This window comes from Ipomoea nil, unplaced genomic scaffold, assembly GCF_001879475.1.
Source record: "Ipomoea nil cultivar Tokyo-kokei standard unplaced genomic scaffold, Asagao_1.1 scaffold2578, whole genome shotgun sequence".
NCBI classification, from domain to species: domain Eukaryota; kingdom Viridiplantae; phylum Streptophyta; class Magnoliopsida; order Solanales; family Convolvulaceae; genus Ipomoea; species Ipomoea nil.
Genome location: NW_017619006.1, coordinates 220741 through 247456, shown reverse-complemented (window position 1 = coordinate 247456; position 26716 = coordinate 220741). Strand labels below are relative to the sequence as shown.

At 31.8% G+C, this 26716-nt stretch overlaps 1 protein-coding gene, 1 long non-coding RNA gene and 1 pseudogene across 2 annotated transcripts; all 3 read left to right on the top strand.

Annotated features, from left to right (window-relative positions):
* Nucleotides 1-7692: 7692 nt before the first annotated feature.
* LOC109154000 lies at nt 7693-8026 on the top strand. Its single transcript, XR_002049643.1, has 2 exons — nt 7693-7785; nt 7871-8026. It is a non-coding gene; the product is annotated as an uncharacterized LOC109154000 (long non-coding RNA).
* An 890-nt stretch (nt 8027-8916) lies between these two features.
* On the top strand, nt 8917-10188 carry LOC109153999 (annotated as a pseudogene).
* Nucleotides 10189-20516: 10328 nt separating this feature from the next.
* Nucleotides 20517-22264, top strand: LOC109153995 (cytochrome P450 94C1-like). The gene is made up of 2 exons (XM_019301883.1): nt 20517-22109; nt 22161-22264. Exon 1 carries the CDS (start codon nt 20590-20592, stop codon nt 22063-22065), a length of 1476 nt encoding a protein of 491 aa, XP_019157428.1. The 5' UTR covers nt 20517-20589; the 3' UTR covers nt 22066-22109; nt 22161-22264.
* The last annotated feature ends 4452 nt before the right edge of the window (nt 22265-26716 follow it).

The following is a 26716-nucleotide window of genomic DNA, read 5'->3' as shown; positions in this document are numbered from 1 at the left end:
TAAAAAATCTAAGTTTTGGAGGTTCCCGTTTAGGACTATGTCCTTCGGAAGAAAGAGAAAGAAAGAGTTATGAGAAAGGAAAGAAATAGAACACAAAGAACGGTCACAGAGGACCGACAATTTTATTCTAGAAGTAACTTGGTAGAACAATCCCGAGTTGCTAGGTTCGATACTACCCACTAGGCTTGGAATCCTAGCTAGGGGTGTGCGCACTAAAGGTACGATACCTGATTCCACAGAGTTTAAAAACCACGGGTACCGGTTCTGTGGGGAGATGAGTATTAGGCCGGCCAGATTGCCGAGCCCGGATAGGTCCATTCACGATTCGTGAAGTTCCTACCTCCCTACGAGTTCAGAAAGAAAGAAAGAAAGAAAGTAAGTAAGTAAGAAAGAGGAGAAAAGCGAGTTAAGTGACTCAACAGAGATCCTCCACAAACAAGTATTCTTTTTAAATAAAGAGCAAGAGTATAAGTATATACTTAGTATCATATCTTTACTATAAAATTATATCATGGCATAGCGTATGTCTTTATGTTGAATATATGAGAAGTAAAGCGTCATTCATTGCTTGAGTATTGGCATGAAGGCATAATCTCATTTGATAGCATATGTTCAATTCATTATCTATATTCGTAGTATCCTCATATTTGCAAGAAGTGCATAGCATCTTATAGAAGTGTTGTATCATAGATTCTAGTACATGTTAAATGCAAGAGCATGACTTATGAGTTAATATGTATTGATATATGCATATGTTGTTAATTAATAAGTATATAGTTTATATGTAAAGTTTCCTTACTTGTGATCTATTGATTGATTGACATGTTTACTTATGTTCGTACTTGAGATGTGTATGAATGCAAAACGTTATCCAACCTATATCTATAGTATTTACAGGGTTGAGTGGCTTTATACTTAGCATTATGTGCTAACGGGTTTATTTTCCTATATGTTTTATAACCTCTTTCAGGTGGACCCAATGCATGATGAGAGCACGCATTGTATAGTAGTGTGTAGCTCTAGTGTTCATGTTTCGAGCTAGACTAGTTTCCCTCCTATGTTAGACAATTCAGTGACTTTAGGTGTAGCTAGACTACAATCATTTTGTTGGTGCGTAGACACCGGGATTGCTTCCCCTTTTGATGTTTTATGAGCTTTGACTCCAGTATTTAGTAGTTTTGTTTAGCTTGTGCAGTTACGTGAATGGTAACTATGCCGGTGACATTCCCCTCAGTTTTTGGGTTTAGATATTTTACCCTAGTTTATTATTCCCTTGTTATATTCTATTTAGTATGTTTTATTTATGGGCTCTAGAGTTTAGAAAAAGGGGGTGTTACACATCCCCTCCTTCTGATAAAAAAAAGTATGGGGTTAGTTCGCAAGTTAATAAGCAAGTAATGTCTGAAGTAAAATGACACAAATAATTTTTATAATGGTGGTTCAAAAAGTTTCCTACTCCACTTTTCTCCTTAATCCCAAGGAAGTCCCACTAAGTATTGTTCCGAATACAAATGTGATAAGAAGCCTCAACTTCTACCGGTGATAGTCTTTCAAATAGGGGTCATACACTAAGTCAATTTCCCTATTCTTCTTTATCCAATCAGAGCTAGCCAATGGTCATCCACAAGGTTTCTTTGCTAGGTTGATCTTACAACTCCTTCTGGTGGAAGACGGTTGTTGGTTTGTTGAGTGATGGACTTAAAATTCCCTCAGATTTCACTTCAACTAAGAAAGCTTGATTCAGCTTGATCACTTTGAACACTTGCATATAATACTCTTTGTCACACCAGCTTCAACATAAACTCAACATCGTCTCTCTAAGCTTGGGTCCTCCTTTTATAGACCAGGGGAGGGATGAGTACTAACTTTGAATTTGAATATTCTCGTTGTCACTCAACAAGTGGTAGCCATCCAGAAAGCTGTCACAATCCCCTAAAATCTGTTTCCATCTGATAACTTATGCAACTTATCCATAAGATAATGATTGTTCCCCTATTTAGCTTATGAGCACTTTCGAAGTAAAAAAGAGATGTTCCTACTTATCACCAATTTGTCTTTTCATAGACCTCTAAGGTGTCAGACAAGTTGCATCTTTCAAAAGGCTCTTTTTGTTATTCATTGAATGATATCTTTCCGAGGTTGATCTTCCCTACAACGTCTTTCAATGGGTCTCCTACATGCTTAATATACAATAGGGATTCCTTTTCATCATATAGGGAAGCCAGTCAAGACATCTTCTAGTCTTGGACTTTCTCTGATCCCCTTAGCTTCCTTCCAAAGCCTTTGTCTCCAAATGCTTCCTCTGAACTTGTTTCCTTCTGTTTAGTCCGTCTGTGAAGCCTATCCAAATTTACAACAAAGAATGAGGGGTCTAAAGTTCTTATATGAATGCACTCTACATCATCAAAATCTATTACAAATGTTTATAACAATTAGAAAACAAATATAAGGAGAAAATAATGAGATCGGGAAACTACGGTCTGATCGTATGAGATCGGGAAGCTCCGATTGGAGGGGTGTAAGTTGGGAGTAGACCCCCCCCCCCCCCCCCTTCACACTAGGAATGATGCTCTATTTATACTAAGTGACAAGGGAACATAATGATGATCAATATTGATATAGCTAATGTGGCAATCATTGGTTGAGCACTCAGGTTGGTTATGACACTTGTAAGTTGTTGAAGTGATGGTTGGTGAGGCGATGACAGAGTTGTCCTATATAGAAATGATGGTTGGGAGGTACACTAATGTTTAGGTTGACAAGTCTACTTAATAAAGCGGTCGGTCAGTCTACTGATATTGAGGTTGGTAAGTTGACATACAGACTCTTTGGCTTGGAAAATACACTCGAGTTGCATTTAGAAGAACCCACATAGGTCGGGAGTGCACATTTAAACCCTCTTGAGGTTGAGAAGTGCAAATTTAGACACTCCTAAGGCCGGGAAGTGCATAGTTAGACCCTCTTGAGGCGGGAAAGTGCACTTTTGTAGCATCTTAAGGTCGGGAAGTTCACTTTTAGACCGTTCTGAGGTCGGGAATATGAAGTAAACATTTAGAGTCTCCTGAGGTCAGGAAGTACACATTTAGACCCTCTTGAGGTTGGGAAGTGCACTTTTAGACCCTCTTGAGGTTGGGAGGTACACTTGCAACCCTCCAGAGGTCAGGAAGTGCACTTGTAAACCACATATGGCAAGTAGGAATACCCTATAACCCTTTCACCTGACCACTTTTGAAAGTGAGAGAGTATTGTAGGGATATAAAGAAAATAGTGAAGGAATTATAAATTTGGTGCTGTGGAGATAGGACCCACTATTGAAAGTGAAAGAGTATTGCAAGGATAAAGATAGCCTAAGCTTATGAGCTAGTTTTTGTGTTGATTCGATGGATTGAAAGGTTGACGATTTGTCGTTGAGAATACATGTATTGACTATTTGAGGATCTTTGGATGGAATAATAAGGTTGCTTTTGACAGTTTTATTGTGTGAGAGTGTCTTGACTGCAATTTAAGTAGTTGATGACTATAACTTTGATTTCCTTTTCATCATATTGAAAACAGAGACCCACATAATTATGGATAACAATTACAATATAATATTAAACATATACTACCCCTCCGTCTAATTTTACGTGTGTAGTTTAGTTAACGTAACCGGACTAAAGTTATTTACATTCAATTATATTGTTCATAATATTAAATTTAGTATTTGCTTAAAAAAATATATTATGTTTAGTACTAATAAGGTTCTAAGTTCGACTTCCCATGAGAGGTGCCTATATATTGACTTTTTTTTTTTCTTTTGCATCAATGACTTATGAACAATTTAGGTTGATGATTTCAATAACTAATATGAATTTGACAATCATGAATTTTTAACGTTGGCCCATATAAAATTGTTTTCTCTTCTCAAATAGAGTATTTCTTAACCAAATGTCAAGGATTCGATCCTTGACTTTGGGTATAAAGTAACTTAAATCTATAAGTTAATTATTCCACCTATTAAAGGTGCCTACAATTTAGCGTGGGGTTAGTCAGTAAAATCTGGGCACACCAAAAAATATTGGATAGAGTATAGAAGTAAAATACTGATTTTATCTAAAATTGTGATGCCCCACAAAATGGAAAGTTGTCGTTGAAAATGTAGAAAAATAAAAATAAAAATATAGCCGACAAAACAACAAATTAAAGATAAGGTTTATGTCTTGTCAAACATGCGAAGTTCAATTCCTTATCACATATTTTGCTTACCCACTACACTCCGAATGGATAATAGCGGATTACATAATTGAATTGCTGCGCGTTCGTTTACTCTAATTGCTTTTTTAGTTTTTTTTTTTAATCAATTTTTTTATTTAAAAAATAAATTTATTTGCATCTATTTTCAAAGAATAATGCTAGATACCCCTTATATTTTTTTCCTCCAATTCATCTCTAATGACATTGTAACATTTAATTGATAACTTAATGCTATTTTTAATTAGTAGTAACTGAATTATTAATTCATAGACAACCAACGAATGGAACTATAGAAGCCACATCAGAAATAAAATAATGTAAGAAAAATTTAGAAGGAGAATAAAGCATTTTTCTTTTTCAAATTCTTATTTGTTTTCTTTAATTTCCCTATTTAAAAAAAAAAACTAATTAATAAACATGAATTATCATCATCGATGACCGTGGATGTTTATATCTATATATTATACGGAGTATCAAAATATTATAAACAATGTTAAATGCCCTTGCAAAAAATCACTCCATTTTTGTCACTCCCTATGTGGTAATTTGTAGTAAGTTGGGATTTGAAATTAAAAAATACGGAGTAAAAAATAACCACATAAAAATAGTCACGATGTACTGTTAAATTATATACCCCGGCCTAAAAATGTACTCCTCTTTCAAATAATTTTTTTACATTATCAAACATCATATCATTATTAATTGTGAAATTAAACATAAAAAATTTAATCATTCTTTAAAATTAAGGATCAATTATTACGCAAAAATTAATGCAACTGTACGGTTAGATAGCCAACTCTTATATATGCATATTATGTTGAAGAGATATTGATAAAATTTTTCTCACAAATAAAAAATCAAACTCCGATCTACAAACATAATTTTGTTTGAACATAAATTAGTCTTAATAACAAAAATATTATATGTTATACGTTAAAAAACAAATTATAAAAGCGAAAGTCATGTTCATGAATCATGGTTACTGATAGCAGAGCATTAGTACAAATTTGCCAGCGCCTCAATTGTGCGTTGTACACTTGTAGCCACAGTGCCGACTTCCTTATTCTGTTATTTAGCTCGCCGACATTAATACTTAATTACACTTTTTTTGTCACGATTTTTCTATAATATAATTTAATATAAAAACACGTGAACCGCGACAAATTCCACCCTTTTCACAACTTGTACCTTATCACAATTTTAATAACAAAAAGATACATTTATTCCTTTCTTTCCTCTTTTCTTGCTCTATATATATATATATATATATATATATATATATATATATTTTTTGAAGATCATAAGGAACCCACTTCTCTATGACTCCATAAGAATCAATTTCATTCATTAAAAAATAAATCTATAGATGAGATTAATTGAGAATTAAAAATACGCGTGTGTATTAAGCATTATGGTGCGTGTATATTAAGCATGTCCTTATGTTGCACACAACACATATTTAATATGCCCACATTATAATGGTCTTGTTTGGTAAATGACTGATAGTTGTTAGCTGATTGTTAATTAGAGAGTATAACTAGTTGATAACAATAGTTGATTGTAGAAAGGTGTTTGGTAAATTACATGTTAGCTGATAGTTGTTTAACATAATTTTCTTTTCTAAAAAAGCTAATTGAAAAAGTTATTTTGAGTAGCTTTTGATCGAGTTTTAGTATTTTGGACTACAAAAAGTTAATTAATCAAACACTTATATTAATTTTTAAATCAAGTCAAATAACTAATAGTGATCAAATAATTAAGCCAAAATTACACACATGCATTTTTTAAAATCTCTCAATTAATCATATCCATAGATCTATTTTTTAATAGATAATATTGGTTCTCATGGACTTATGGGGATGGTATCATATATATAGAGGTATACTTTCCTATTTAACTATATATTTACTTGCTAACTTGCATTTTATTACATGAGCTTCTTTAACTAGCAATTAGGTTAGTTTTAGGCTCTGTTTGGCAGAGATAAGCTAGGAGCTTATAGCTTATTTTAAGCTACTAATAAGCTTAAAATAAGCTATAAGCTCTGTTTGGTAATGTTCCAAAATAAGCTCCTAGCTTAAAATAAGAGCTTATTTTGGAACGCTACTTTCGGTAGCGTTTCAAAATAAGCTAGGAGCTTCCTAACTTTTTTTCCATATTTGCCCTTATTATTTTAAAGTAATGACATGTTTTACTCTTCTGAATTAAAACCATTTCTCGTCTCTTAGCAACTTTCACGACAATCCCTTCATCTTCGACCATTCGCATAAGCCTCGTCCATCTCCCCATTTGCATTCCGCATAAGGTTCGCCATCCCCATTTGCACTCCGCAGAAGAATCATCCATCGCCATCCCCCATTTTCACTCCGCAGGAGCATCATCCATCGCACTCCGCAGTCCGCAATAGTCCATTAGCCATAGCATCAATCCGCAGGTATGTATATGTTTGGCTGGACATCCTAAATAATGATTTTGTGTGTCTTGTTCTTCTTAAGTGGATGGACTGTTTGACCATAAAACTGTTTAGTGTTATTGTCTGAACTAACGGCATGATGCAAAGCCATAGGTCTGCTAGCTATTTGTGTTATTGTCTGAACTAACGGTATTCATGGTTCTAATGCATAGAGAGTAAATAATATTTCTACTTCTTTGAATGTGCACAATGCTTTTAATAATGCTAGTTGTGGTGCTACTTCTTTTAAGTTTGCATAATTCTGGGATTAATTTAAACCTTAGATGCCTAAGTGTTACTGTCCATGTGAATAATGCATCAGTTCATTTGGCTACTTCTAATGTTGGTATCTCAAAGGGGTCTAATGATCATGTTTCGGCCAATGTGCCTAGTGGGAATAAAGTGTCAAAAAATAATTCTTTGTGGATGCCTATATGGAGGGTTGATTTCTCAAAAATTATGTTCTCTGCAACTCCCTATTATTTGATTTTATTATTAGCATGGTATCCTATTAGCATACCATGTAAAAACATGATCATTAGAGAAGCTCAATGTTTGATTACACTGATCATGGTATCCTATTAGCATTACTGCCAATTACAGTGTTCATTTTAAACCCAAGCTCAAGCAGTGTTCATTTTGCACATTCATTTTGATTTGTTTAGGATCATTAAATTACTACTTTAGCTTATTATTATTATTATTATTATTATTATTATTATTATTATTATTATTATTATTATTATTATTATTGTTGTTGTTGTTCTTTCTAAATTAGCAATATGGCTTCAACCAATGACAACTTGGATGGAGAGAATTTTAAGTGGACCAACGAGAACGTGATGCTTTTTTGTGAGATTTGTATCAAATATATTCGAAAGCATGGACGTGGGTTAATGAAATGGAAGGAGATTAAAGAAGAATTTGAAGCTACCGCCAAACAGAAAATTGCACATCGAAGTTTAAAGAATAAGTGGGATGCTATGAAAAAAGAATGGAGAACTTGGAAGCATCTGAAACGTGGTGAAACCGGTTTAGGGTGGGATCCTAGTACAAATAAGATTAGTGGCTCCGATGAGTGGTGGGAGAAAAAAATCAAGGTTTGTATTATAGATTTTTAAGATTAAAACATACTAATATTTTGGTGTTGATTGTAAACTTATTCTTTTTTGATTTCTTTTGTAGGAGAACTCAGACTATAAAAAATTTCGTAATAAATCCATTGATACTGCAATGGAAGATTTGTGGTCTAAGTTATTTGAAGATAGCTATGCAAATGGTGAAGGTTGTGTTGCACCCACTATGGATCCTCAATTAGTGCAACCAGTGGATATTGAGGAAGAAAATATAGAAAGTGAAGAAGAGAATAGGACTAGGCAAGGATTTGAAGATGTGTTATATTCTCAGGATAACCAACATTCTTCTCAATTGCGGGATTTGGAGGTTGATGAGTCTTCATTTTGGAATAATTTTATGAGTGAGGTGAACCGTTATAGTGGTAGTCAGCATGATGTTAGTGGCAGTCAAGTACCTAGACAATCTCAAGGTAATAACCCCACTCAAAATATTGGTGTTAAACCCACTCAAATGAAACGTAAGAGGAGACAATCAGGAGGAGCAGCTAAACTTTCTAATCAATTAGAGAGTTTGATTTCAAATTCAAATCGAGCATTGGACATTTTACAATCTGATAGTACTATGAATACTCAAAGTAGTACAAGTTGTAGTCTTGCTGCAGCAATAAGTGTTGTTAACCGCATGGTTAGTGATGGTATTATGGAAAAGGGTGGAGATTTGTGGTGTTTTTCTCTTACCTTGCTTAAGGATGATTTGAATCGGGAAATTTTTTTCAATATTGAGGATGAATCCTCTAGGAAAGCTTGGTTGAAGTATATGCATGATACAAACAAGTGAATGCTCATTTTATTCAATATGTTTGGTTGTTATTTCAATTTGACATTTATGTGTTTGAACATTAAAACTTGTACTACTTTATATATATAATTTCAATGCTCATTTTGTTTTACTTTATATATATTGAAATATATGTTCTTACTTTATATTTTATTAAAATATATTGGTTTCATTATTTTATATTTATTAGGTACATCATGGAGTTGGAGCGGAAAAGAAAAAAAAGGAAGCAAGCACTTTGTGCAATTATAACATCGTATGCCACAATTGCTTTAACCAAAACATATTACTATAAATATATTTATAAAGAACCTTGTATGACTTCACTTTTTAGAGGACAAGAATGGATGAAAGAAGTGTTGAATGGACATCCTATTCGATGTGTAAATGCATTTAGAATGGACTCCGATTTGTTTAAGCAATTATGTGAAGACTTATATTCAAAATATGGATTACAATCTACTAGGAATATGTCATATGTGGAGAAAGTTGCTATATTTATATACACACTTGCTATGGGTGCTTCAAATAGAGATGTTGGTGAACGATTTCAACGTTCCGGTGAAACAATAAGTAGAGCATTTCATGAGGTTTTGGAAGCAATTAGTGGTCGGAATAGCGGATACAAAGGCCTTGCACGTGATATCATAAGACTAGATGATCCTACATTTCAATCTATACCGTCTTACATTACTAATGATGCACGATACATGCCATATTTCAAGGTAAAATGTGACCATTTAATGATTTCACTTTATTATTATTATTATTATTATTATTATTATTATTATTATTATTATTATTATTATTATTATTATTATTATTATTATTTTAAGATTGATTATCTAATATATATGATGAATAGGATTGTATTGGATGTATTGATAGCAGCGTGCATCCCTGAGGTTGATCAATTGCGATATAGAGGGAGAAAAGGAATTCCTACTTTCAATGTTATGGCAGCGTGTAACTTTGATATGTGTTTCACTTTTATATCTGTTGGATGGGAAGGATCAGCACATGATACACGTGTATTTCTTCATGCAATTAATACACCATCAATGAACTTTCCCAAGCCGCCACAAGGTATCATATTCGTATTTTTTAACTCTAAAATCATATAATTTTATTCATTATAAAAGTTTAGTGTTATATTTTTTTTAGGAAGATATTATTTGGTGGATAAAGGATATCCAGATAAACAAGGATATTTGGTACCGTATCCAAGAATAAGATATCATCAATCTCAATTTGAACATGAGCCGCCAACAAATGCTCAAGAAGCATTCAATCGTGCACATTCTTCTCTTCGAAGTTGTATTGAGAGGTCGTTTGGAGTATTAAAGAAGAGATGGAAGATACTTGCTAATATGCCACAATTTAGTGTGGAGACCCAAATTGATGTTATTATGGCCACCTTTGCACTCCATAATTATATTCGGAAGAATTCACAAGATGACATGATGTTTAATGTGTTTGAGCAGCATCCAGATTACATACCGCCCGATGAACTTCAAGATTCAAGTAGTAATATCTCCATCAACGAAAATTTAAGCCAGGCCTCTACTGAGATGAAGGAGATTCGCAACAATATTGCTACATCATTATGGGATGCTAGATCATGATTATGCTAATAGTTTTATTTCAGAATATTAATTTTTTAAAGACAAAATGTCAAATTTTAATATGTAAACAAACTAATTTAAATTATATGAAGATGTCCTTTTTAGTCTTTTTACATTTATCAGCTTATCAAAAAGCTGGTTTTACCAAACACTTTTAATCATAACAGCTAGCTTAACAGCTCTTCAGTTTTCAGCTCCGAGCTTATAGCTTTTCAGCTTTCAGCTCCTTTTCAGCTTTCAGCTCCTAGCTTATAGCTTTTCAGCTAGGTTTGCCAAACAGAGCCTTAGACAATGATTTCGTTGAATATAGGTAGAAAGAGAAAATGATATTTTTCTACCAAAATTTATTATTTACTATTCACTTGTTGATGTGATGTTATTTATAAGATTTAGAAAGATTTTTTTTTTTTTTTTGTGACGAGAAAAATCTATAACCATTACACAAGAGTATGTAACAGGATTGGTAAATCATATTAAAAATATGTTATGTGGCGGACTGATCAACTAATTAAGAGGGTTTTAATAAAAATTGAATTTGTATATATGTAAGAACAAGAATTATGTTTCATTATACCAATGCGACCACCCATTTCACATCATAAATTTTTTTTCATACACATTGAACTTGTATTATTATTTACTTGTTAATTCATTGGAACACTACAAGTTAATAAAAAATTTATGTAATAATCACAATTGTTTTTAAAATTAATATAATAATGTCACGTTAAAAAGTAAAATATTATATAATGATTTTTATAAAAAAAAAAAAAAAAAAAAAAAAGGGATTACTTAGGTAGAAAGTTGTGTTAGATTCTTAACTTCTTCATACATTTTCATTTTTAAAGAAAAAAGTTTATTTAAACAAAAATTTGAACCCAAGCCTTATAAATGAAATAAAAGGAATCGAGAGAGTGGTTTTTACTGTTAAGGTCTCGTTGAGGTATAACATCATAACTCATACCCTTAGCTTTTTCATTCTAGTACCGAAACGTAAAAGAGTAAGACTACAAATAAAAAATAAAGATAATTTTATGAGACTTAACTTTCAATCAGAAATGTCAATGACTTTATAGTCTAGTGGTATTAAGTTATTGTTCTCGTAAATGGAAGATCATGATTTTGAGCCCCAATAAAAACGAATACTATGAATAGATACTACATTGTAATAGAGTCAATAATACTCAAAAAAATTTACAATCTGAATTATTTATAACCATCAATCTCTTAATTAATTCTCAATACTATTTTATCAGCCCAAGGTTTGCCAAAGCTAAGGCCCCATTTTAATATATTTACATTTGATGGATGTTGTTTTAAAATTAATTAAATTAATTAATGTTGCAATTAAGCGTCTGAGATACAATAATACTTCTCCCAAAGATACAATATAATAATACCTCTCCCAATTAGTAGTTGATCGACAATAGTCTCGAACATATACACCAGTTGTCCACTTGCACGACATATTGGGAATATTGGATTTAATAATTACATACTAAAATACTATATGGCAACTCTGTGGGCTAGCAATAAATATCAATACAGGCAACGTTGCCAAAAAGGGTTTCACCTAGAAAATGGCACTTTTTCCCTTAAGTTATATACTTATAGCACTTTTTTCCCTGAATTATTTAAGTGGCTCTTTTTCTCCCTGAAATATTAAATGGACATATTTACTCTTAAAATAAATATTTAAAGTAAATATTTCATTTATTTTTATTCTCCAACAAATTATTACTATAATTTGGTTCAAACCAAACAGATATTATAGCAACCAAACCAAAATATTTCAATTACAATTTATAATCAAAACGCGATATTTAGAGTTTATTAAAATCGCAAATCGGAATGGACGGTTCATGTTCCGAACTGAAAAATAAAATACATTTATTGTTGAATTTAGACTATTTTAAAATAAAAAATAAAAGTTTAAAATAAAGACGGTTCAAAATCGCGAACTGGATCCGGAATCACCGGTTCACGGTTCATGATCCAGTTTTTTTTATTCTTAAATTTAATAAATTGAAATCTAAATTTTGGGTTCTAGATCTGAATAATAACTGAAAACTTTTAATTCGATTGCTATAGTGTCTGGTTCAGTTCGAACCGAACTGTGGTAATCGCTACATATACGCAATAATTTGTTGGAGAAGTAAAATAAATAAAATGTTTACTTTAAGGGTAGAAATGTCAATTTAATATATTAGGGGGAAAACTACCACTTTTAAAATAATTGAGGGGGCTAATGTGCTTACATAAATAATTGAGGGGGAAAAAGTGCTATGAGTATATAACTTAGGGGGAAAAAGTGCTATTTTCCCTTTTCAATTATACTCTTTTTTTTTTATACACGTCAATAATTTATCTACTATGGCCTGTTTGATAAAATATTAGAATATCAGCTAGTTTTGACTTATTTGACCACTATTAACTATTTGACTTTATTAAAAAATTAACTCTAAAATGTTAAAATTAAAAAAGCTGCTCAAAACAGTTTTTTCAATTAACTTTTAATTTTAAGAAAAAAAATTATACCAAACAGCTATCAACTAACAGCTAATTTATCAAACGTCTTCCTATAATTAGCAAGGTTATCAACTAGTTATATTCTATAATCAACCCAATTAGCTAACAGCTAACAACTATTTACCAAACAGGGCCTACATCGTTTTAATATTTTCTTTTTGAGTGTGGTATGTATCAATTATTGTTTATAGTTACATGTAATTTTCAATTGCACTTTTAAGACTAGTAAGAAGAGGCCCTTAGGTGGGATCAATCTTTTGGAAAGAATGAATATTAAGAAGATGATTAATTTATGACATACATAATATAATATAGGAATAAGGTTCAAATTGGCCACTGAACTTAACCTGAAAATGCAATTAGGCCACTGAACGAACAAAAAGTGCAATTAGGCCACTGAAACACTCCAAAAACGTGCAATTAGGCCACTGAACTCTCCAAACGTATGCAATTTCACCGGATAGCAGGTTACCATCAATTTTAGCAGGTTACCTGCTTACGTGGCAGCTGAGTTGACATTTTTAATAATTTTTAAATAATTTTTAATAATTAATTTTAATAATAAATTTTATAAAAAATTGAAAAAAAAAATTAAATAAAAAATAAAATAAAGTTGTTTTTATTTTTTTTTAAAATTTTTTAAATAAAAATTTATTATTAAAATTTATTAAAAATGATTTAAAATTTATTAAAAATGTCAACTCAGCTGCCACGTAAGCAGATAACCTGCTAAAATTGAGGGTAAACCTGCTATCAGGTGAAATTGCACATTTTTGGAGTGTTCAGTGATCTAATTGCACTTTATTTTCGTTCAGTGGCCTAATTGCATTTTCAGGTTACGTTCAGTGGCCAATTTGAACCTTATTCCTATAATATATGTTGGGGATATGATATCCTGTCGATATGAGCTGTACGTGAAACAACCCGAGGTGATTAGTGACAATTTGTATCGCTTCCTTCATATTTCATTTTTAATAAAGAGTAATATACCTTCATTAATATGAATGTGTGCAACCCAAGGTGGTTAGTGACAATTTGTATCGCTTCCTTCATATTGATTTTTAATAAAGAGTAATATAATTTCTTTTCCTTTTCTTCTTTCAAATACTGCGTACTAAACCATTGAACTAAATTCGTGCGGGCAAGTAATATACCTTCATTAATATGAATGGGTGCAATCCAAGGTGATTAGTGACAATTTGTTTCACTTTCTTCATATCGATTTTGGGATAAAGTACAAATAAGCCACTGAATTATTTGGAAAACATCAATTAAGTTATCGAACTCAAATAACCCTCAAATAAGCCATTGAATTCGGGGAAAAAAAAAGAGCAAATAAGCAATTAAACTCGAAAAAAAACAATTAACATTTTTAATAGGTTAATTCCATATTTTTGCTGACTGGATTGCCCAATATTTATTTTATTTACATTTCTTCTTCTTATTATTAATATTAATATTATCCACTTGGATAGTATTATATTTTAAAGTAATTATAATCAAAATAGTTTTGTCTTATCGAGATTTAATTTATTTATTTATTATTATTTTTCACTGGATCTTCTGTTTAAAATATAATAATAAATAAATAAATTAGATCTAGCCAAGACAAAACTATTTTGATTATAATTACTTTAAAATATATTAGTACTAGTATGATACCCATGCGATGCACGGGATGAATATTGTTCATCTTATTGTATATATAATTGTGTGAAAAATTTAAGAGATGATGCAATACATAAAAAGTTGGAACAGAAATATAAAATGGAAAATAGAAACAATAAAAAAATTACTTTAACATACAATATAGAAAATAAGAGTGACAAAATTACAAATTATTGAAAACTCCGTGGTATACCACGTTGGTTGTTGATGTAATATAGGAACTTGAGTTCTTGGCAATCAATATTTTAAGACCATCTGGGTTGTTAACTCGAGAAGCAGCCACAACTGACCATGCACAAAAACTGTTTTTTAAGTAACAATCCTACGTGTGACAATGTTTGACGACCTTGACTTTTGTTAATAGTCATTGCATATGATAACATCAATGGGAATTGTCTTCGTTGAAACTTGAATGGCAACCTGGTATCAGATGGTGATATTGACATTCTGTGGATCAACAATTTTGTTCTTTTGTTAGCACCATCCATTAACTCGACTTCAATTACACGGTCTGTTAACTTGGTGATTACCAACCACGTACCATTACACAATCCAACTGAATGATCAACATTTCTTAACAACATGACTGGTGAACCAATTTTTAAAGTTAATGAATGGTTCGGTACACCTGAAGCTCTAATGCCGTTCAAAAATTCCGGTGTGTGTACATCATCCAATATTCCAACGTCTTCATTAGCTTTGCACACCGTGTCACAACTAAAATATGTTCTACTTTCAGCCGTATGCAACTCACTCATATGTTGTACATTGTTGCACGACAAATTAAAACTGAGTGAGTAAAACAACTGGATTAGGGTTGTCATAGTTGTCATGCGTAATAGTTGATCAACATATTGCTCCCAAAATGTGAAAGGTAAACGTCTCTCTCTAAAAAGATAAAACAAAAAAAAAATTGTTATAAGGCGTACACACATTAAGAAACACATATAATCCATGATTAAGTGTAAAGTTGTTTAATATAACATGACTTACTCATGATCCTGAAGAACAAAGTGGATGAACTTGGTCTCCCGTCCATTAATTATGGTTGTACGTGGAGATTCAATCGAGACAACATAACCAACCAAATCTATATATATATATATATATATATATATATATATATATATATATATATATATATATATATATATATATATATATATATATATATATATATATATATATATATATATATATATATATATATATAGAAGAACGCTCATATGCGGCGGGGTCTTACGGTGCGGCGGTGCGGTCAAATTCCAGAATACACCAACAGTGTTAACAATATGCACCAACAGTGTAATAAAAACACACCCCAATGAAATATAACAAAACATCACAAAATACACCATAGACTCAAAAAAACACACCATATAACTCACCACCCCGAATGGTGTATTTCCGAACAGTGTATGGTGTTTTTACTCACACCTAATGGTGTGTGTTTGGTGATGCAGGGCTCTGTTTACTCTGTTTTGTGTGGTGTATTTCCTAACGTTGATGGTGCATATTTGGTGAACTATTGGTGTTGCCGCACCGTAAGAAATAACCGCACCGTAAGACACTGCCACACCTGAACCCGCCTCTATATATATATATATATATATATATATATATATATATATATATATATATATATATATATATATATATATATATATATATATATATATATATATACTTGAAATGATAAACGAAATGAGGACCGTAAATTAGTATTACCAAATAGTTCGGAAGCATTAATTTGGGTAGGACCAAGTTGATCGAAAGCTTTCAACATGTATGTCATGTTTGGAAAGTCGTTGTTGTTATACTGAAAGACTTTTGTAGAATGCATGAACAGGATCTTGTATTTGTGGTGCGTAGTTTTGTATGTCATGTCATTTGTTGCAACGATAAAGTTTTTAATGGAGTACAAATGACCCTCAAATTTTTTTTTTTTTTTAAATTCATCAACTTGAGCCTTTTTTTATTGTTGCATGTATACGCGTACCATAAATTAGCAAAACGTAAAAATTTAATGGAAATCTATATTATAATAGAATATGAAATACATGAATATGTGTCATATACAAAACATATTAGCATGTGAATTATAAAACTAAAATTAAGAAAAATATATATTTGTATTGAATATATTATGAAATTATATATATATATATATATATATATATATATATATATATATATATATATATATACACACACACACACACACACACGAAAAGATAATCTATATATATCTATACTAAAAGTGACGAATATACCTCAGAATCATGAAACACACAATCCAAAGTATGAGAATTGTAGGTGTTATTGTTGAATGTTGACTCGTACATTCGGATTAGATGAACTTGTATCGCCCAATTCGTGGAGGTAGCGGTGATTTGGTTAAGTAGATTGAAGGTGGGAGCCATATTGAAAATTTAGCGTATGAAAAGTACCGCCCAATTCATGGAGGTAGCGGTGATTTGGTTAAGTAGATTGAAGGTGGGAGCCATATTGAAAATTTAGCGTATGAAAAGTACAGGAAGGGGATTGAAAATGAATGAAAAGCAAGGCCAATGAGGTATTTTTTTTTGAATGTTACTGGCTCTAGTATCTGTTAATATACTTTCTCAACTTACTGAAACACAAAGAACCAATAACACCTCCACTGAGGCTCAAACTCACAACCTTCCAAATGGAAGTCCAACCCGAATACCATTAGACCACATAATCTTGGTGCCAATGAGGTATTTATAACTATGAATTTGTGCAAAATAATTACAAATGAATAATTTAATGTAATTATTTAATTATGAAATACTAATACTAATACTAATAGCTATTGCATGATTCCCGTGCATAGTAACAGATGAATAATAATTCCATGCATACTGAATACCATGAACTACACGTGCATATTAATTATAGTAATAATAATTTGTTAAGACAAATAGGATGCATGATTCTGCATTTATGTATGTGAATAATTCGTTTTGTAAGGCTTGTTCGTTAGTATAGTATTATTATAGTATTATATTATTATTATTATTGTTATTATTATTATTATTATTATTATTATTATTATTATTATTATATTGTTGTTGTTATTATTATTATTATTATTATTATTATTATTATTATTATTATTATTATTATTATTATTATTATTATTATTATAAATAGTAATAGTAATTATAGTAATAATAATTGGCTAATAGGATGATTTTGCGTTTCTGTGTTGTTATTAAGGCTGATTTTACGTTTTGTATTAAGGATTGCTTTAATTAAGGTTGATTTAATTTAAATAATTTAATTAAGGATGATTTAATTTAATTAAGGATGATTATTTGTAATACTAAATATATAGGCTGATTTAATTTAAATGATTTAATTAAGGATGATTTAATTCAATTAACAATGATCTAATTTAATTAAAAAATAAATATTTGTAATACTAAATATATAGGCCGATTTAATTTAATTAAGGATGAGATTATCATTTGTAATACTAAATATATATAGGGTGATTTAATTTAAATAATTTAATTTAATTAAAATACTATACTATAATAACGAATTATTATTACTATAATAATAATAATAATAATAATAATAATAATAATAATAATAACTAATATTATATTCTTCTGTTATTCAACATGTTAAATTACATGAATCTATTCATAAATTAATAAGAATACAATAAATATTTTCACATTTGAAGGAAATTTTTTGAGAATTATATGAATCTATTTATAAATTAATATGAATACAATAAATGTTTTCACATTTGGAGGGAAAAATTTTGGTACAATTATTTTGCTTTAATATATATAGAGATAGAGATAGAGATAGAGATAGAGATAGAGATATTATTATTATTATTGTTGTTGTTGTTGTTGTTGTTATTATTATTATTATTATTATTATTATTATTATTATTATTATTATTATTATTATAAATAGTAATAGTTATAATAATAGTAATTGTAGTAATAATAATTGGCTAATAGGATGATTTCGCGTTTCTGTGTTGTTATTAAGGCTGATTTTACGTTTTGTATTAAAGATTGATTTAATTAAGGTTGGTTTAATTTAAATATTTTTATTAAGACTGATTGAATTTAATTTAGGATGATTTAATTTAATTAAGGATGATTATTTGTAATACTAAATATATTGGCTGATTTAATTTAAATGATTTAATTAAGAATGATTTAATTTAATTAAGGATGATCTAATTTAATTAAGAATGATTATTTGTAATACTAAATATATAGACTGATTTAATTTAAATGATTTAATTAAGGATCATTTAATTTAATTAAGGATGATCATTTGTAACACTAAATATATATAGGGTGATTTAATTTAAATAATTTAATTTAGTTAAAATATTATACATAATAACGAATTATTATTATAATAATTACTATATTACTATAATATAATAATAATAATAATAATTAATATTATATTCTTATTTTACTCAATATGCTAAATTACATGAATTTATTTATAAATTGGCTAATTCCGAGGTGCGCAAACTATTATTATTATTATTATTATTATTATTATTATTATTATTATTATTATTTTATTATTATTATTATTATTATTATTATTATTATTCCATAATATGTTTTTTGTTTTTTTCTTCTATTTTTTAAATCATTTTACAATGCGAGTTTGCACATACTATTATTATTATTATTATTATATTATTGTAATTTATTCCATAATATGTTTTTTGTTTGTTCTTTTTTTTTTTTGCGCACGACAACATTTTATCACCTTATTATTAAAAAAAAATACGGTATTGATTTTAGATATTATGATTTTGGTAGAGCCCCATTTATATACCAGAACGGGGCTACCAAAATCTAAAATCGGCCATGCACCGGACTTAGCCCTTCTTTAAATCAAAGAATTATAGGCTCACTCACAATCTTTTTGATTTTTGAATCCTTTAATCAAAAACTTATTCTTAAAAGTTTTGTACTGCATAAATTAAAATCTAAAATGTGATATAATTTAAAAAGTAAATTATTAATTAGATTACCTAATATAATTGTCTACTAATTGATTCCATACTACCATGTATAATTCATATATTTTAATTTTTTTTAAAGCTAAATACCTATTAATTGCCTCAATAATTAAGATAATTTTTAGTCAATTAATATTCAATAGTACTAAAAATATTATTTCGAATTTTTATAAATAAGATATAATATTATTAAACCGAAATAATAAAAATAATGTGCGCATATTACCAAAGATTTTATAATAGTAATTTTTATTATGTAATAGAATTTGTCAATTATTAAACATTGTTTATAAATATGAGAACCCAATATTTATACATATATGGCTATCGTAGCATATATGATTTGGTTATATTACCATAATATTAAATCAAACTTTTTACATAATATTACCATATTCAAATAATTCTTTAAATGGTAGCATATATGATTTGGTTATATTACAATAATAGTAGATCATATTTCTTCATTATCATACATAATATTCATTTGCAAATTGCAATCCGTGTTACATATGTTATTACCATGCATAATATTCACATTATTATAAATTAATTACCAATTAATACATTTGCAATATAATAATTATACAATATTACCAATTAATACATTTTAATTATTTTCCATTAAACAATTGCTTACCAAATAAGAATTATAGATTATTTGACCAAAAAAATATAAAATATTTAATTAATTTAGTAGAAAAATTTGGGCGGAAAAATGACGTAGGAGGATTTTATTTTTATATAGATATATATATAGATTTGTAGCGCACGTGAGTTAATTTTAGTAACTTTTCTCGCAATTCATCATTTCGCTCACGTGTTTCTTTTGCGGATTTGTTCAGTGTACTGTTCTTCCGCGCTGTCGACGCAGAAAATTACAGAAAGGACAGGCGGCGAAAATGACATTTATCAAAAGCTTGTTTTCTGTAGGTCTGATGCGTAGGTCCATTTCAATTAAATCGCTGTAATTCAGTACTGCTCTTCTTATTATTTTTTTAATAAAATTTTAAATTTTTATTATATATATATATACCCCGCACCTCATGTATAATGTATTCCACCCCCATCTTCTTCCTCTCACTTTCCTTTTCTATCTCTCTCCTCTTTCTCTCTCTCTCGCCATGGGTTTTGAAGCTTTTGCAATCATTCTTTTTCTTTTGGCTATCGTCTTTCTGGTAATTCGTTCTGTTTCGAAACTGAAACCTCTGTGTAAGTGTGAGATTTGTAAGGCGTATTTGACGTCGAGTTGGACGATGGAGCATAGTAATCTGTGCGATTGGTATTCTTGTCTGCTCAACAAATCTCCGACCGGCACCATTCACGTTCATGTTCTCGGAAACGTTATCACTGCTAATCCTGCGAATGTGGAGTACATGTTGACGACGAAGTTTGAGAACTTTCCCAAGGGGAAACAGTTCGCTTCCATCCTGGGCGATCTGTTGGGGCGCGGCATATTCGCCGTCGACGGAGATTTGTGGAAGTTTCAGCGGAAGATGGCCAGCCGGGAGTTCGGCAGTGTTTCGATTCGAAGCTATGCTTTTGAGATCGTGGCTGCCGAGGTTAGGACGAGGTTGTTCCCTCTCCTTGAGTTTTACGGGGAAAACCGGGAGGTTTTGGACTTCCAGGATGTTTTGCGGCGATTCTCATTCGATAATATCTGTAAATTCTCTTTCGGGATGGATCCGGGGTGCCTGGACTTGTCTCTGCCGGTGTCGAAGTTCGCCGCCGCCTTTGACCTCGCGTCGAAGCTCTCGGCGGAGCGCGCCGTGACGGCGTCACCGGCGGTGTGGAAGGTGAAGAGATTGTTGAATATTGGGTCCGAGAAGAAGCTGGGCGAAGCTATCGGTTTGATCAATGAATTGGCGGAGGAGATGATCGAACAAAAGAGGAAATGCGGCGGCGCCCGCGACCAATCCGATCTTCTGTCGAGATTCATGGGAATCATCGACGACGATAAATTGCTCCGAGATATCGTCATCAGCTTCCTTTTGGCGGGAAGGGACACCATTGCTTCCGCGTTGACTAGCTTCTTTTGGCTTCTGTCGAGGCATCCTGAGGTTACGGATCGAATTCGGGCCGAGTCGGGCCGGATCATGGAGCCCGATCAAGACTTGGCGACCTACCAGCAAATCCGCGACATGAATTACTTAACGGCGGCGATTCACGAGAGCATGCGGCTGTTTCCGCCGGTGCAATTCGACTCCAAATTCTGCCTCAACGACGACACGCTGCCGGACGGCACGTTTGTCCGGAAGGGCACTCGGGTTACGTACCACCCGTATGCAATGGGTCGGATGGACTCAATCTGGGGGGCCGACTGTCGCGAGTTCAAACCCGAAAGGTGGCTAGAAGACGGAGTTTTCAAATCTGAAAATCTCTACAAGTACCCGGTGTTTCAAGCCGGGCCTAGGGTTTGTCTAGGGAAAGACATGGCTTTGGTGGAAATGAAGAGCGTTGCAGTGGCTCTGATTAGGGCTTTTGATATAGAAGTTGTTTGTGAGTCACGTCAAATGCCTAGATACGCGCCAGGGTTGACCGCCACCGTGAGAGGCGGACTTTCGGTTAGGATCACCGACAGACGGCCACAGAGGCAATAATCCTAGCTAGTCTCACATTGGTAGTTGTATAGGGAAGTTAGTTTATCACACCGCAAAATTTGTATGAAATTAAATCAAACTTAATTATGTTACACCTTAATTATGGACGAGGAAAATGCTAATTTTGTAGTAATTCCCAAATTTCCAACTTAATTATGTTACAAGTTAACACTCTTCTATTTTATTTTTATTTACATTTACATTTGAAGTAAATGAAAGTTCAATTTAACCACAACTTAACCTATAATTGCAAATATCATTTACATCATTAATCATCTTATGGAGTAATAAGCATAGTCCAATAACAAGAAATACTCCTAAAAATATAGTTTTTGATTAAGTTCACACTCTGCATGCATTTATTTAAAGAGGTCTAAAATCATGTCATCTCAATAGATAGTTATATTATTAGCTCAGACAACTTGTCAAATTAAGCATTACATTAATTACCTGCTCAATCGATAGTTATATTATTAATTAGTTCTTGATTAAGTTTACACTATACTTATTAACCTTCTTAATTAAAGAATGTCACATACAGGAGGTTTGAAATGCTTTAGAAGGTCTAGGTGAAACATGTTTTGGTCGGTTGTCAAACTCAACCCAATGGTCAGGCCATGCGCAGTATTTGGGGGACACACCATTTATGGAAAATATAAATGGAAGATTTAGTAAAAGTTTTAAGAGTTCGTTTCCTTGTTATTTTTGAGATTGATCTATTTATATTTTAAAAGGTCAATTTGTAATACAGGTGTCCCTTCGATATGGAAGACCTGATCAACCTTGACTACTTGCGCACTTCTTGGTTGCGCAAGGGAAGCAATTAATTCCACCCGAGATCCCTCTCATGATAAAAAAAAGATCAACTTGTAATTAATACTTTTAATTTGAGGAATTTAATTTTCATATTCAATCCAAGTCCTTAATTGGTAGTTTCTGAAAAATAGTTGGTAAGGAAAGAACAATCTTTTCTTAGCTTTCAAAAAAAAAAAAAAAAAAATCTTTTCTCCAAAAGCAATAATAATGCCCTATTTTATTTAATAATATAATAAATTATTGATGAGTCACAAATTTCGAAACAAAAAAAAAAATATTTTTTGCAAGATTGACATTGAATCGATCAAGCTGACATTTAATTCATGTAGTACTGTTCATCATTCCTTGTATAAAATAATAAATCATTTATCTCATGTAAGTAATTTTTTAAAGTAAAATTATTAACATAAATTAGGTAAGATGTACAATTAAATTTCTCATATACTATCACTTAAAAAAAAAACACCAAGTACATTTTTATTTTCTACAATACAATGAAGATAGAGTGCATTCAATTAAAACCAATTAACTAATAAATACACAACAATAATTATTAATACAAATAAACAACATTATTAAACAAACATAATATCCAATCTTCTATACAGAAGTGAAATGATTCTCGATCAAGATAAAGTTCAATGATAAGGAATACTCCATAATTAATTTCTAATCTCACCTAAACTAGTATAATACCCAAACCTTAACAGGGCGTTTGGTTGGAAGGGGGGAATTACGTGGGAAAGGAATTGCAATACCATGGGAGATGAATTACTGGGAATAAAGTGGGAATTTAAATTCCAGTGTTTGGTTTATGGGAATAGAATTACTGGGAATTTTAATTCCAATGTTTGGTATACATGGGAATTGAAAGGGAATAAGTAGTATAAAGTTCAAAATGTCAATTATTATTGTGGTATTAATTTTAGGTTAAAAAAAAGAGGGATAATTTTGTCTCATCACTAGCTCTTTTTTCTTCCTAAAATTTCAGAAATTAAAATACCAGGGGGGACATGGGATTTTAATTCCATGAAAATAGGGGAATTGCAATTCAATGGAATTGTAATTCCTTCCAACCAAACTAAGAAATTTTATGACTTTTGGAATTAAGTGAGAATTAAGTGAGAAGGGAATTTAAACTCCCTCCAACCAAACGCTCAGTAAATATTTAATCTTCAAAGAATGCATGTTTTTTTTTTTTTTTTTTTTTTTTTTTTTTTTTTTTTTGTGTTAGGAGAAGATATGATATAGATGATGATGAAACATTATTGAGATTGATACCATACTTTGAAGCATGCATTATAATATATGTATGTATGCAAGAAAGTTGGAACTATGTAGGGTGTGTGCATGCCCATATGCAATGGATAAGGTGTGTCAAGAAACCCACGTTCTTGTGCTTTGATTTCATCCTTGATTCTTCCTTGGAATCTTCAAATAATGCTTAACATTATTCTTTGGCGTCATACATTGACCTTTTGTTCACAAAATATATGAATATATATATATATATATATATATATATATATATATATATATATATATATTCTACACCTCGATTTTGTATCCAGTAACATGTTTTCAAAAATGGATCAATATGAAAATAGCTTCTTCAATGATAAAAGAGGTTTTTTTTTTTTTTTTTTTTTTTTTTTTTTTTTTTTTTTAAATATAGGTTGTAAGGTAAACCACTAGTTAGGTAGTGGATATAGTTTAATTTATTTCTTTGATTAAAAAAAAACTCGCAACCATTATATAAATTTAGGTAGTGGACATAGTTTAATTTCTTTCTTTGAGCTAGTGGACATTTAGGTAGTGGACATACTAAGTTGTACATTGAGCTTTGTAAGGAGTTCCCTTGTTCCTTACACTTCCTTCTGTTAGTAAGGGTATTCTTGAACTTTCACTTGTTGTTGGTAATGTAACCTAACCTAGTAGACCACCTTCATTCTCTCCTTACACTTTTCTAAAAATCTAGCTCCACCATCTCTCTAAAAGGTGAGTAGCTTTTCTTCCAAGCCAAGTTGGAACCTCGCCAAAACTTCAAGAGTTGCTTCCAAGATTCAACCTTTCTTATATTTGGGCATCTAGGAGGGTAAGATCTAAGTTCATCTTGTGTTTTTGGTTTTATCTAAGGTGTCTTTTCTTAAAGATAGGATCTTTATGATCTTTTGGTATGTTCTTGAAGTGGGTTTAGAAGGTGAGCCTAGTGATGAGCTTGTTGAGGTGTAAAGGTGAAGTCTTTAGTCTACAAGAGGTAACCCATGCTCTAAAAATCTATTTTGCTTACCTATGTGAATATTTCTTGGATTCTACATGTGTTTTGCTATGAAATGTGAGTGTTTATGCATTGTCTTGTGAAAATGCATATCTAGAGCTTGTGTTTAGGGTTCATTTGTGCCATTGCTTGGCATTTCCTTTGATTCAAGTCATTTTGTTGTATTTGGTGAGATTTGGCATGTTTTGGACTTGAATTTGAGTTTGGAGGTGAAAATCCGCGAAGTGTTGTATTGTGGTACAGGGTTGTACCCGCGGGCGGAATGGCGGGTAGGCGTCCAACCCGCCGCCCACCCGCGGGGTACATTGGTCGAGCAGCCTGTACCCGCGGGCGGAACCGCGGGTAGAGGCCTACCCGTGGGCCTACCCGCGGGTACGTATTGTGGTGATGGCGGGGATTTGTTCCCCATAGTTCTTTTGACTCGGTATTTGGTCTTTTGACTTCCTGATGTTATTTCGTTGAACTATTTGAGTGTCTTCTTGATGTTTCGTATGTCTAGAACTATATGGTAGGGATCCATGTAGGTTTTTGGTGTCGTGAATCGTGCTAAGTGTTCAACTTTGTGTTTCGTTGAACCGTGATGAGTCTTGTGTGTTCTTCGGAACTAACTTTGGTTTACCCATTTGATAAGCATGCTAGTTTGGTGTTTAAATGCTAGCATGTGTGTTGTTTGTACCTTCCTATTGGTTGATGATAACTTGTTTTATTCATCGTTGTTGTTGTTTCATCGTTGTTGTTGTTGGACTGTGATCCATTCCTTGATTGAGTATGGTTTCATATCTTCGTTGTGATCTGTTGATTGATTCCCGTTGTGGTGTGATGTGTGCGTGGCTTTACCTGGATTGCACGATTAGTGGTATGGGACACTAGTCACCAAGGTATTGCAGTGGTCCTCATGGTGGCCATGACGTGTTTATGGAGTTGTGACATGTGTGTCAGGTTCACGTATTTCTTGGGAGGCATGTGTTGCCGTGTGTGTGTACGGTACCTTCGTGTACTATGAAATTGGTGGTCTCGTTGGCGGTCGTTGGCGGATGGGGAAGACGGTCCTCGGAGGGAAAATGTTGGACTTGGTTGTACAGGGGTCCTGGAGGTAATGGTTGGAAGAAGAAATAATGTTAGGGGTAGCCATAAGGTTGGAACCGGGCATAAGGAAGGCATATCAACTCGTGATGGGTGATGTCACGAGGGCTTGTGTAGCGGTTGTTGTGAGTCCTTCCCTTGTGACGTGTGTTGTCACAAAGACATATGTTGCCTTGACATGTGTTGCCGTGTGTTGTGTCTTTATTCCTTTGAGTTATGCATGTCGGGTATTAATCTATTGTGTGATGATAGATTATACCTTGAGACTTCTTGTGAGTCGTTGTTGTTCCTTGTAGTCTTGGGATGTGTTCCCGTGTTCTTGTTGAGAGTGTTTGAGTCTTCTGTTGACTATTACTCTTGGTTTTTGACTTATATACTTATGTATTCCGTTTCGAAAATGGTTTTACAACCTATATCTTATCTATGTATGTTATTTCACATGTATTGGTGGGTTACCAACATTATTCGCTGACC

Bases quoted from the DNA above. Each gene is read 5' to 3' on its own strand.
- LOC109153995 (XM_019301883.1), top strand. From the start codon at position 20,590: ATGGGTTTTGAAGCTTTTGCAATCATTCTTTTTCTTTTGGCTATCGTC.